General features: G+C 35.5%; 1 protein-coding gene across 1 annotated transcript; it reads left to right on the forward strand.

Annotated features, from left to right (window-relative positions):
- The first annotated feature begins 3381 nt into the window (after positions 1 to 3381).
- Positions 3382 to 7677, forward strand: LOC126615011 (probable beta-1,3-galactosyltransferase 14). Its single transcript, XM_050282727.1, has 7 exons — positions 3382 to 4009; positions 4360 to 4512; positions 4602 to 4684; positions 4793 to 4892; positions 5157 to 5270; positions 6651 to 6793; positions 7258 to 7677. The coding sequence occupies exons 1-7, from the start codon at positions 3639 to 3641 to the stop codon at positions 7341 to 7343; spliced, it is 1050 nt and encodes a 349-aa protein (XP_050138684.1). The 5' UTR covers positions 3382 to 3638; the 3' UTR covers positions 7344 to 7677.
- The last annotated feature ends 4539 nt before the right edge of the window (positions 7678 to 12216 follow it).

Below are 12216 nucleotides of genomic sequence, written 5' to 3' on the forward strand. Positions count from 1 at the left end.
CCAGCAAGGACGTTGCCTGAACCAACCACATAAGAAATTGCATCCTTATCGGACATTAGTCCCTCCTCCTCAATCAAAGGCAAGGGCAAATCATCCAAGTCTTCGAGCGGTTCTAAGAAGAAGAAATCATCAAAGCTTAAGGCCTTAGCCAAAATTCTCATGAAAGAATTGCATGAAGAAGAAGATAGTTCAGACTCTGGCGATTCTTCAGACGCTTCATCACAATGTGCAGTAGCAACCCAGAGAAACATTTTCCCGCCAGATTCCCAAGATCCGTATGAGTTTTAATTTATTTGGTTGTATTTCTTTTACTCCCATGCAATTTAGACTTGTGCAAATACCAATAGGAATACCTAATTTGTAATACCTAGTATGTATTAGGAAGTCGGTATGTAGTAAGCTTATCAGCAGTTCAGGGTAAATCAGCAGTAGCAGACAAGTTACCAGCCAGCATTATTGCAAGAAAATCAGCAGTAGCAGACAAGTCACTATACATGAATAGTAAAATCACAGTGAAAGCACAGTGAAAGCCTCATCATTCCTCAGACTTTACAGCCTTTGGCACATGCAGAAGACAGAGCAACGGGATTCCCGGATCTAAACTGGCTCCTCTCTCCCTCTACAAAAGGAGAACTCTCTGCGAATTCGAGGGGAGGAGAAACGGGAGTTCAACTCTATTCTTATCTCTATTCTTATCCAGAAAATATTATACACTTGTAAATTGTAATTTTAATTTTCAATCAAGGATGCCTGCGAGCACCATTGTTTTCTCTTTCAATCGTCAGTAGACGAAAATTGTAAGTCAGTTTCTGAATTAAAATAAATTTATATTTGCATTATTAATTTCAATTTCAATCCATTATTTTAACATGAATCTCACTCCTATTTTCAATCTTGTTTTAATTATTTATGTTCTTATAATTGATTCATTGAATTTCAGATTTCCCATAAATCATAATTTCATTTTGATAAAATATATTGAGTACCTCATTACCATATACATATATTGCTTCCGCACCCATTTGGTATCAGAACCAAGTGAGGAGTTATTGCATTAGCTTCTGAATAATTTATTCTTAGCATTCGAGTTTTCATTCTTTCAATCTCCAGTTGTCTTAACTGTTTATCTTCTTAGTGTTGTCCTTTTACCATAAGGTCTGAGCAGTAGGTCGTCACCCGAACAGTAAGTCCCGACGGATAGGGCCTGAGCGGCGCGCGTGACCCGGAGAGCTTGGTATCTAGACTCCCTAGTAAGATTTACTTTTAAGATTTCTGTATTTTGATTGTTATGAGTAGATTGTTTAGATCTAATTCAATGGCCAGCACTAGCTCTAGATCAAATCTAGGAACTATACCTGATATTGTCAATGAAGAACAAAAATTTGAATTTCAAACAGACAGTAGTCTTGATTTTGCTGAGTGGAATATTCCGAAAGTTTCTTCAAAAAATATTTATAAAAAGAGATAGGCATTAGCCTCTTTTAAAGCTGATCATCATGTTAAGACAGTAGAACAAGCTTATGCTCTTAGTAAAGAACATGAAACTTGTCAGTTATTTACTCCAGAACAAATTAATTCCCATAGGAAAGATGGTCATAATTACATTCATATCGGCTTAGTACAAATTGCTGCTAAACCTTTAACACGTAGAGGTCTTAATACCTCTATTCTTTTATGTCTCCGAGACGCTAGGTTCACTGACTTCAGTGATAGCATTCTTGGTATGGTTGAATTAATTCAAGACTCTGAAAGGCTTCTTCCATCTTTTGGATGGAAAGAATACTTTCATCTTCTGAATCTTGTGTTAGAGAAGTATTTTCAGATTCGTGAGGATTGTTTATCACACGAACTGATTTATCTTTTTCTAATTTATTGAGCATTTGCTCAATCTTAATAGACGTAGAGGTTTTCAAAGAGAGTGATTCGTGAAAGCTGAGAATGGGTGTTTCTTTATTAAGAGGTTTGATTGACAAGTTGTCAATTTTTGTTTCAATTTTATCTAATTGTTTACCAATAGTGTGAAGACTCTGATTGGTAAAGTTATTTTGTTCAATGATAGGTTTAGCTGTTCCTAAGTCTTCTTTAGGAATTTTAAAGGGAGTAGCAGGAATTTGGGTAGTACCCTTTGTAATCAGAATAGTTTCTTGAGGAGGATGACTAGAGGAGACAATTGTCTTGTCTTCTCTGGTCCAGTTTTCTTTGGTGATTACCTTTAATTGTTTTTCAGACTCATAATGTTCTTCTACAAAGTCGAAGAAGAATATTTCAAGTCTGTTAGTTTGCATGAAATCTTTCCAAGCGTGGTAGATTTCAAGCTTTTCTTCAGTAGTATACTTACTTCTGAAGATATTTCGTCTAGGGACATTTTCAGGGGCTTCGATGTCTCTATTAATTTTTTTACGATCGTATTTAAAAGGTTATTTTTTGGTTAATACCAATAACTGATGATGATGGACTTGGTCTGCCTCAATGTCAGAAGCAGATGGGGATGTCTGTTCTTCCTTAGGAGGAATAGTAGGAGTTTGATAGACTGGCTGGACAACTTGAGAGTTCGTCTCAAGTGACTGGAGTTTGAAATTTAAAAGGTCGTTTATTAACTCTTGTTGTGTGACTGATGAGCCTGTGTCTACTGATTTTAACTTCCTATTGGCTAGAGAATTTATCAATTCTTGATCTTGACCCATCCTATCGTTTGGCATGGATCTAGAGAAAGAATTTCTGCTAGGAGCAAATGATCGTTGTGAGTGAATAAACTCACAAGACCTTCTGGCAGGACGATCAAAGTTAATCTTGACAGTCCCATCAAAATACTGTTCTATGTTTTCTAAGTTTACTAAGCTATTTTGGATGGCTATTGGCCGACTTTCATTTATCAAACACCAATCTGAAGGGAGACGGATGTCTGACCACCTAATGGTTTTTGGTATTTTAATATTTGCATTTTGTTGATTGGTTTGGATCAAGAGTGTGTGATCTTTCGGACTTTTAGTTAAAGCCTGAAAGTTCATGTTTGTACCTGTGACTTTATAATAAATCCTATAAATCAAAGCCAAAGGCTGTGTTCCTTCAAGGACCTTGTATTATGTCACTTAAGACCAACTTAGGTAGGCACATTTTTGATAGAGTGGTACATCTTTGATAGAGTGGTAACTGACATAAGTATGTACCTAACTAACTTCACTAAATTGACCCCCAAAAAAAAAAAATCACTAAATTGACCAAAAAAACGTAAAGTGGCCATTTACCACAATGGTGAAAATGTGTTATACCCACCTTTGCGTAACGACGTGGTTCGAATCTCGTCGATAGCTAATCTAACATTTAACTTACTAACAAAAAAAAAATCCAAATTGGAAATGTATTTATCAATTTTCCAAACGCAAGAAATAAAATCAGAGTTATGAAAAGATTCAAAAACGGAAATCACCAAGCTCCGCAGTCCGGACTTCAGACCAGTAACGGTAAAGACCAGAAACGGAAACCATCTGCAACTTTCTCTCTCTCTCTCTCTCTCACTCTCTCTCACTCTCTCTCTCTCTTTGTCTCTCCGATTGAGGATTCCTTCTCTAACAGATCACTCCCAAGAACCCTAGATTTTCTTCTAGGGTTTCTCTCTCCCTCTCTGAAGCTGCAAAACGATGCCTTCATCCCCCAAGTTCTTCCACGCGCGCCAACCTCCCTCCGCTATCAGACCAACCGTCCTGATCGTCGCCTTCTCCCTCGTAATCGGACTCTCCGGTTTCATCGTCGGAATCGTCTCGGTTCTTCGCCCGAGCCAGTACAACTGCCTGACCGGCAGCGCCAGATCGGTGAAGGTGGTTTGGGAAACAAGTGGCGGCGGCAGCAGCACTCAAAACGGTCTGGTTTTGGGGGTTGGAGATGGAAATGATGATAACAAAAGGCACAAAGTGATGGGCTTTGTGGGGATTCAAACCGGGTTCCAATCCACGGGTCGCAGACAGTCCTTGAGGAAGACTTGGATGCCGTCCGATGCACTGGGCCTTCAACGGTATCAATTTTATTTAAATATGTGAAATTGGCTGAAATGATCAATTTACAAATCTCAATTGCTTAAATGATCACTTTTCAGTATCTAATGTCGTTAATATTTGATCAATATATGTGGACAAGATTTGATTTGATGAGTTCAATAATTGAGATTTGCCAAACGATCATTTCGGTCAGTTTCCCAATTTTAACAGCATATATTGTTTGTTGCAAGTTATGGTCCTAGGAAAATGATTATTGATATTGAACTTTGATTTAGACGATGTTATATGCTAGAGTGGCTTGAAAAAGTCGAAAGCTTGGTAATTGTGATTGTGTTGTTTGGTATTGATTGGAAAAGTGGGGTTGCAGCTTGGAAGAAGCCACTGGTTTGGCTTTCAGGTTTGTGATTGGTAAAACCAAGGATAAAGCAAAGATGGCGGAACTCGCCAAAGAGGTGGCTAAATTTGATGATTTCCTGCTATTGGATATTGAAGAGGAGTATAGTAAGCTCCCCTACAAAACGTTAGTTCTGGAATACTTATGGTCATCTTTCATGCCTCTAGTTTATTACTGAAGTGTCAAAATGAAAATGTCGTTTGTTTCTATTGCAGGTTGGCTTTCTTCAAAGCTGCCTATGCACTTTATGATGCTGACTTCTATGTTAAAGCTGATGACGACATATACTTAAGGCCAGGTGCGTAGATTTGTAAAGATTATCCATATCATATTTAGTGTGTCTAATACGTTATTTCATTCTGAGATTTTTTGGAGTAATGCAATCACTTTGCATTGATATTTTCAGATCGCCTTTCACTGCTCTTGGCAAAAGAGCGTTCTCACTCTCAGACATACCTTGGGTGCATGAAAAAGGGCCCAGTCTTCACAGACCCGAAGCTTAAGTGGTTAGTTCTGTTTCTTTCATGATTTGGTTGTCTTTTCTCTAGTGATATCCTTAAACTGCTTTTTTTTTTATATATATTTTATGCCTTTATTAGTCTGTGCAACTACTTGATTTAAGACTATTGTGGAATCATTTGGGGAAGTGTAACCGAAAGTAAAGTGTCCAGTTATCCTGCATCCAAGTGAAAATGGTTCACAGATAAACAGAACTTTCAATTATCTTTTCTTCCAGCAGTAAAATGATCTGATTGATGAAAGTATTGCAGGTATGAGCCACTTTCCTATTTGCTTGGAAGCGAGTACTTTCTCCATGCCTATGGTCCAATATATGCTCTTTCTGCTGATGTTGTTGCAAGTTTGGTTGCTCTTAGAAACAACAGGCAAGTTTTAACTCATCAACCAAACTTTGCTTATTTAGTTGATATGTGCCCTTAGATGTATGCACCGGAAAGTTATTGTTTGTTATTATGTGTTTTTCGGTGTCTCTTTTAGTCTTACCATGTATATATGGTGGGAAGCTGATGCCATGCTCTTAATTAGAGATCTTGAATGATTGAGAAAGTTTCATCTTCACTTTTCTCTTTGATCTAGTTAGTTGGTGTCAGTATGATTATTTTACCCTTGGTAACAATTAAGCCCTAGGCATGACCACTCCATTATCCCTTGAGACAAGTCCCAGGTGGCTGAACATGTCCCTTTTTAATGCCAACTTCCCATAAGTTGTTTAAGTTGTCAATTTTATCCATTGGAAGCAGTTAAACTTATAACCATGTACATAGTGATGGGAAGGTTAAGGGGTGGCTGCTTTCAGTTCGCCTTCTATTGTTTTATCTTTAGGCTTAAGAGGAGTTCTTGAATGATTCCTCTTTGATCCCATTGGTGGGTGTTGGTAATGTTATTCGGTCACATATGGAGAGGCCAGTTTAAGTTGTTCTACGATATTTAGGAGACACTAGTATATGGTACATGTCTATGTACTTGCTGTTGTATCATACTCTTTTACTTTCCTGAACAATGGGTGCCTCTTAAATCTAACCACTCTATTATCACTTGAGCGAAGTCCTGGGTGGTTGAACATATCCAGCCTCAGTTTCCATTATTAGTTGTTTAATTGTTTATGAGATTGATAGGTTTGCAGGACAGTAGGATCTTGACTTATAACCTTGGCTTTATTTGTTTGTCGGGATGTATATATGTGAAGAAGTGGCGAGTGTTGAGTTTTATTGGCTTTTTGTGCCTCTGGGAGAAAGTTCTGGCCATTAAAGCTAACAAGTATTTTAGCAAATGCTTAGTTCGACTAAAATAAAGACAGGGTGAAGTTTATGTGGTCATGGTACCTCTTGTCATTAGCATTCTTCATAAAGCATTTCTAGGTCATTGTCCATGGCTTAATAAACCTAGTCCAACTCCAATTGTTACTAAAGAGAGACTCATAAAGGCAGCTTGAATATCAGGTGGTTTTATGCTTGTGATACCACCTCCAATGATGTAACCCTTGCCCCCACGGTTAAAGTATTCTAGTTGGGATTTTCCTTGCATCACTTAACATGAAGTATCCGTGCTGTGTAACCTTCTCATTATCCTATCCTAAGACATGATTGTCTTAAGTTAACTCATCTTAAGCTATTTGGTTTGTGTTTTTCCCATTAAATTCAAATATCAAGAAAATAAATTATTCAATGTGAATAGATCCTTACATCTCTGCTAATTTCCTACCCCGTAACGTAGCTCATTTTGTACCATCTTCTGTGTAATTGCAGTTTTCGAATGTTTAGCAATGAGGATGTCACAATTGGTGCATGGATGCTTGCAATGAATGTTAACCATGAGAACAATAAAGCATTGTGCTCACAGGAGTGTACACCATCATCTATCGCTGTGTGGGATATTCCGAAGTGCTCTGGTTGGTGTTTCTTCTCCTTTAATAAATTTTAGAGACTGTTTTAGTAATCTCCGGTAATCAAACGCCATATTCTAAAATTGCATTCGAGATCGGTGTTCAAAGACATAAAAAAGTTCTCTTATGCAGAGACCCATTTTAATACAACCGAATAGGTTTTGGACTTCAAGAAGTATTGTATTTCATATCCCGTTGTCCCAGATCTTTTATCGGCCTTCAAAGCCACATGATTTAACTTAGGAATGAATGAAAAAGTCATAGGGAATAATATTCTGTCTTGAAAAGGAAAACTCTTATATAAAAACTAGGAGTGGTTTTAAATAAACCACAAAGGTTTATATCTTGGAATGAGAAAATGAAAACTGAAAGTAAGTGTTGAGCAGTTACTTGAAAAAGGTTTAACTGGATTGGACATTTCACGTTCATATGTAAGCGTACATTGTTTTATAGTGTTATTGTTAATGCAGGGCTCTGCAATCCAGAAACCAAATTGCTAGAACTCCACCAGATGGACAGCTGCTCAAAAACTCCGACGGTGGAATCTGATGATTAGTAGCCTTGCATTGCGTTGTTTGCTCTTGAAGTGGATCAACTGAGGAGTTATTTTTGGGTACGCGCATCCTTCCATTACCTGATGATATCATTCTTTCGTTTTTCCCTGTGTAGTAAGAACACAGAAATATACACATTTTTTGAAGGGTCCCAGAGAGGGATATGATAAGAAGAGGGTGTAGGAAAAGGGTATGGCCCGTACTGGGTCATAGTTACAGGATTTAGGATGACAGATAGTTATCAGGGTTGTAATCATTTGTCAGCTTTTCTAATCTTATATCATTCTTTAGAATTTTGACTTCAGATCTTTAAACATGATTGAGCATTGCACTTAAGTTCGGATGAAATTTTTTCTTCCTTTCTTTAATATTTAAATGTAGATCGAGAATGAAGGTGACTGGAAGTAGAAACCCTGTTTTCCTTCATCCTTTCTGTACTAGTTTTAACGAGGTACACATTAAGAGATATATCTTGAAAACTTGGGGTGTTTAGTGGGTTCTTTTTCAGCATGTGTCATTCCATCCCTACTGCTCTCTGCAATGTCTGTCGATAGGGTTACCTCAAATCCGAAAACAGCCCCATTTTTCTTTCCTTTGAATGCATCTCTGTGGATATACGCAAACATGAAAAGCTGGAAACTTGGACTGTATTTTTCCCCTTGAGACCACGTAGGGAACCTTCATCCAGATACAAGTATTCTTCCAAGTTTTCACTTCTATTTGAAATCTTAGATCATGTCATATCCTCAAGCATTAAACCTCATGTCATACCTTCAAGTTTTCACTTGGATAAAATTCAAGTCGTTGTAAGCTATAAACCTCAAGCTCTCGCCCTTCCATCGTCATAGTCAAAACTCATTCACCATCAAGATCTCTTTGAACCCTCTTTCACCATCAAGGACAATGTAAACACTTTCATTTGCTAAACTTAATGTTCTCTAGCTCCTACCTTGATCCTCTCATGCTAAGCTCTGTTCTCAGTTTGTCCAAGCAATTGAATTTCTTAGGAAGGGAACTAACCTGACCAGACCAGACCAAACCAAACTGATCACTCAATGGATTGCTTTCGTTTGCTTATGTTATTACTTTTGAGTTTTAACTTCTAAACCAAATCCAAAAGTATTTTCTCTAAGAGTGATTTCTGTCATTTTAAAAGCACTTCTAAATGAGTCTGTTTGTGTTTGTCAAATATGTCAAATGCATATGGTTTATATATGTAATATGTTGTGTTGGTGTTGGTGGTCTCCACTCTCATTGTCCAACCCTAAACATGACCCCACTTGTTCAACTTGAGTTAGCATTTTAAAACTAGATTACTCAAGTTTGTTCCCAACAATACATAAACCCAAAAATTAAATTTGATGAGTTTATAATTAGGAGTTTCAAAAAGCCAGTGGAATTAATGACTAAACCAATAATTACATTCAATAATTGAGCTTGAAATCCAAGTTGAAATATTGAATATAAAACTTGAGTAATGGAGTTGAAGTTTATGACATTGATCATGCCTATGAGATTTCTTGATGAAGACAATATGTTCTAGGTTAAGAATCTAGAAATGATTTTCGGAGTCTCGTTTTTACTTTATGCGCTTCTCCTTTTATATATGCTCTTTAATTCTCTTTTGATTTATTCAATCCGATTAAAAAGGAAGTTCAAGTAATGGAAAAATGAGTGCGAAAATCATTTTCTGAGAATCTAATGACTCATGATTTGAGCACACTTATTCTGATTGGCCCCAGTGAAAATTTGTGAAGACGTCATTCAGCACATTTTAGTTCTTGATAGGGTTTGATAGAGTAATAATACTCTATCATGGGCCATGGGCATGCACTTGGGTTGGGCTACAAGAAATAGTTGGGGCTACAAGTCCAAGCCAGGCCCAACTGCCTTAAATCAGCATGAAGAGCACCTCTTGTTCAAAACTAGTGCTGGAACGCTTGTTTTAAGATCCATTTATGATATAACGCCTTGTAGTTCACGTGATTAATAATATTTACTCATGCACTCGACATTCTGTATTTGACTCCGTCATTTTGCAATATCGCTTGTATAATGAAAAAAAAATCTATTTTAGACGGTTAGTGCCAAAAGTTACGAGTCATTTCTAATTTAAAAGGTTTACAACTCACATGATTAATAGCATTTATCCGTTGCACCCGAGATGATCGCTTGTATCAGAAAAATAGAAATGAAAAAAACCACTCATTTCTGTCTTCAGTCACACTTTACACTTTAGGAAAGAAATAAAATAAAACAAAGAGGTGCAGTATGACTGTATGAGCATTCCACCATTTCATTATTTATATGAGCCACTAATCTGAGCCGAAGAACATCATTTAGTGGGTTCTGGTTAAGTATTTGGTGAGCTTAATCCAGCACTAATTAATCCATAATTTCAATCCCATTATGGTTATTCCCTTCATATGTCTCTCTAAACATCTCATTGTATGTAACATATATACAAGCCACTTAAAGGAAGACATCTTCATTTTTTCAAAAAAAAATTAAGGATTAGTTGTTCGATTCACTTCACATCAAAATTTAACGATCTGAATCGTCTATTTGTAAGTCTCAATTATAGATCCTTACAAAATTTTCATTCAATCCGAACCCATTTCCTTAATTATTTGTCACGATGAAATTTAAATATTTTTTAAAACATAGCGCCTTCAATTAGATTTTTTAACAATTTTACCACGATTAATATTTTACAAAAATAATCTATAAAGTACAACTTAAAAAATAAACAATTAAAATAATTAAAATTTAATGTATCGTAAGCTCCGCAACTAATCCATTTTTTTTCAAAATGGAATACCTTTCGTTAAAGCCTTTTTGGGTGCATCTGTGTGTGTGAAGTGTGTAGTGTGAACAAGATTTAGATTTGACCTTTTATTAGTCAGATTGTTTTGTAAATTATAATATATAAGATGTTGGGTCAGAATTTAAAATTCAGAAAGTCACCAATACTTCCCATGTTAATATTATTATAATATAATGGGCATCACGTGCCTTCCCTCAGCGAGTCAGCCTCCTCATTTCCCTCAAATGCAACGCATCATGCCATCGTGCGTGCTTCAAAACCTCTTCCCTTCTGACATGCTTTGCTTCAATGTTCCACTTGGGAAGAGATCAAAACCCACCAATCAATTAATTTAGATTTTTAAAATTTAATTCAATGATTATAAATAGGAGATTTCTTTAAAAATTATAATAATTTTAGTCGTTTGATCAAATTTCATTGCAGATTAATTGATTGAAAGACTTTGGTGGAAGAGATCCGGCGTTCAACTTACTATTTACTCTTAAAGTTGTGTACTTATTATTTTATATTTCTCATTTTATTGGAAAGAGAAATGTTATAGAGACTCTTTCAATAGTGAGATTCTTCGTACTCTCTACTACTTATGTTTTCGGTATAATATTTTATAATATTAGTACAGAAATTAACATTAAAATATGAGGTGGCAAAAAATTACATAGCAAGTTCCGCTTTGAGAGATTCTCATTACATTTCTCGATTGGAAATATTATTTGGTGTCTCTGATTGCAAGGTGTTATGTTTCTTTTCTCTATATTTGTTTACAATCATGAAAAAAGAAGGGATTAGAAATGAAAAAAGAAAAAAAAACTTAACTCTTATAATCCTACCATTTTGTGGGAATTGGAAATGAAATTTTACTTAATGAGTAATTCATTATGTCTTAAATTGGACAAATTTCTCAGTTTTGTTCATTCAACAGCTTGAATTTACGAGTGATTTAATTTTAGGTACAGCAAACTATGTGTTTATTTTCTCCCATTAAATGACTAATTACATAATAATAATTCCCTAATAATAATTCATAACAGTATATAGTTGATGATTAAAAAATGGGAACTTTAAGGAAAAGCTTTCGGTACTATTCATTTTAACGAAAAATCATATTTTTACACTAAAAAATCAATCATAGTACTATTCATTTTACCATTTATTTTATCCTTATCGTTAAAACTCAAAATTTTCAAATTTTTTTCATTAATTTTTTTTTTTAAATCTCTTTGACTGACTCCTTGAATTTGTCAAAAAGAAAAAAAAAAGGACTGAAAAGTCAAAACTGCCAACATTTGTTCTTGGAGCTACATATCATTGCTATATATCACCATTTCATAAAGTTAAAAATATAACCAACACAAGATCCAAGAAACAAGACATTCAATTGAACGAAGAAAAAGTAAAAAAATCCAATATATTTAGAGAAATGCTAAGCATGCTTTGTTAAAGTGAGATTCTTCATGGATTCATATCACCTCATAATTAACGTTAATTTCATTATCATCGTTGTAAATATTGTGCCAAAAAAAAAGTAATGTGATAAAGAATTAGAAAAGAATATCATTTTTGAAAGAATCTCTTCAGTGTGTGTGTATATATATATATATATATATATATAAATAACAACTAAGCCATGAGGAATGAAAACAATGACTGGACAATGAGGTTGAGGACAAATTAACAACTAAGCCATGAGGAAATTCATCAGCCCTTTTCCCCAACACATTAGGAATAGGAAGGAGAAGGAATCCAAGGTGAGAGACCAACAATGTATAAGTTTACAAGGCATGTGGTTTACTGGTCCTTTTGCTAATTATTCAGACAGTTTTTATGTACCCTCCAAACACATCACCATCTAATCCAATCCAATCAGACCTAGCTAGCTTAAACATTATCCAATCCCATTGAGCAAACAAAAGAAAAAAGGACTATCCAAACACATCCAAAAGACATCTAGCAACCATTCTCCGAGTCCAATGGAAGTCTAGGATCAATTATCAAATCCATCATGATCATGTGCCAACTTGTTTTTAGTTTTTGTATGAAATTATTTGTAC

Source organism: Malus sylvestris, chromosome 3 (assembly GCF_916048215.2).
Source record: "Malus sylvestris chromosome 3, drMalSylv7.2, whole genome shotgun sequence".
Taxonomy (NCBI): Eukaryota; Viridiplantae; Streptophyta; class Magnoliopsida; order Rosales; family Rosaceae; genus Malus; species Malus sylvestris.

Coding starts and splice junctions, on each gene's coding strand:
- LOC126615011 (XM_050282727.1), top strand. CDS start 3,639: ATGCCTTCATCCCCCAAGTTCTTCCACGCGCGCCAACCTCCCTCCGCT. Junction 4,513..4,601: donor AGTAAGCTCCCCTACAAAAC/GTTAGTTCTGGA, acceptor TTTCTATTGCAG/GTTGGCTTTCTTCAAAGCTG. Junction 6,794..7,257: donor GGATATTCCGAAGTGCTCTG/GTTGGTGTTTCT, acceptor TTGTTAATGCAG/GGCTCTGCAATCCAGAAACC.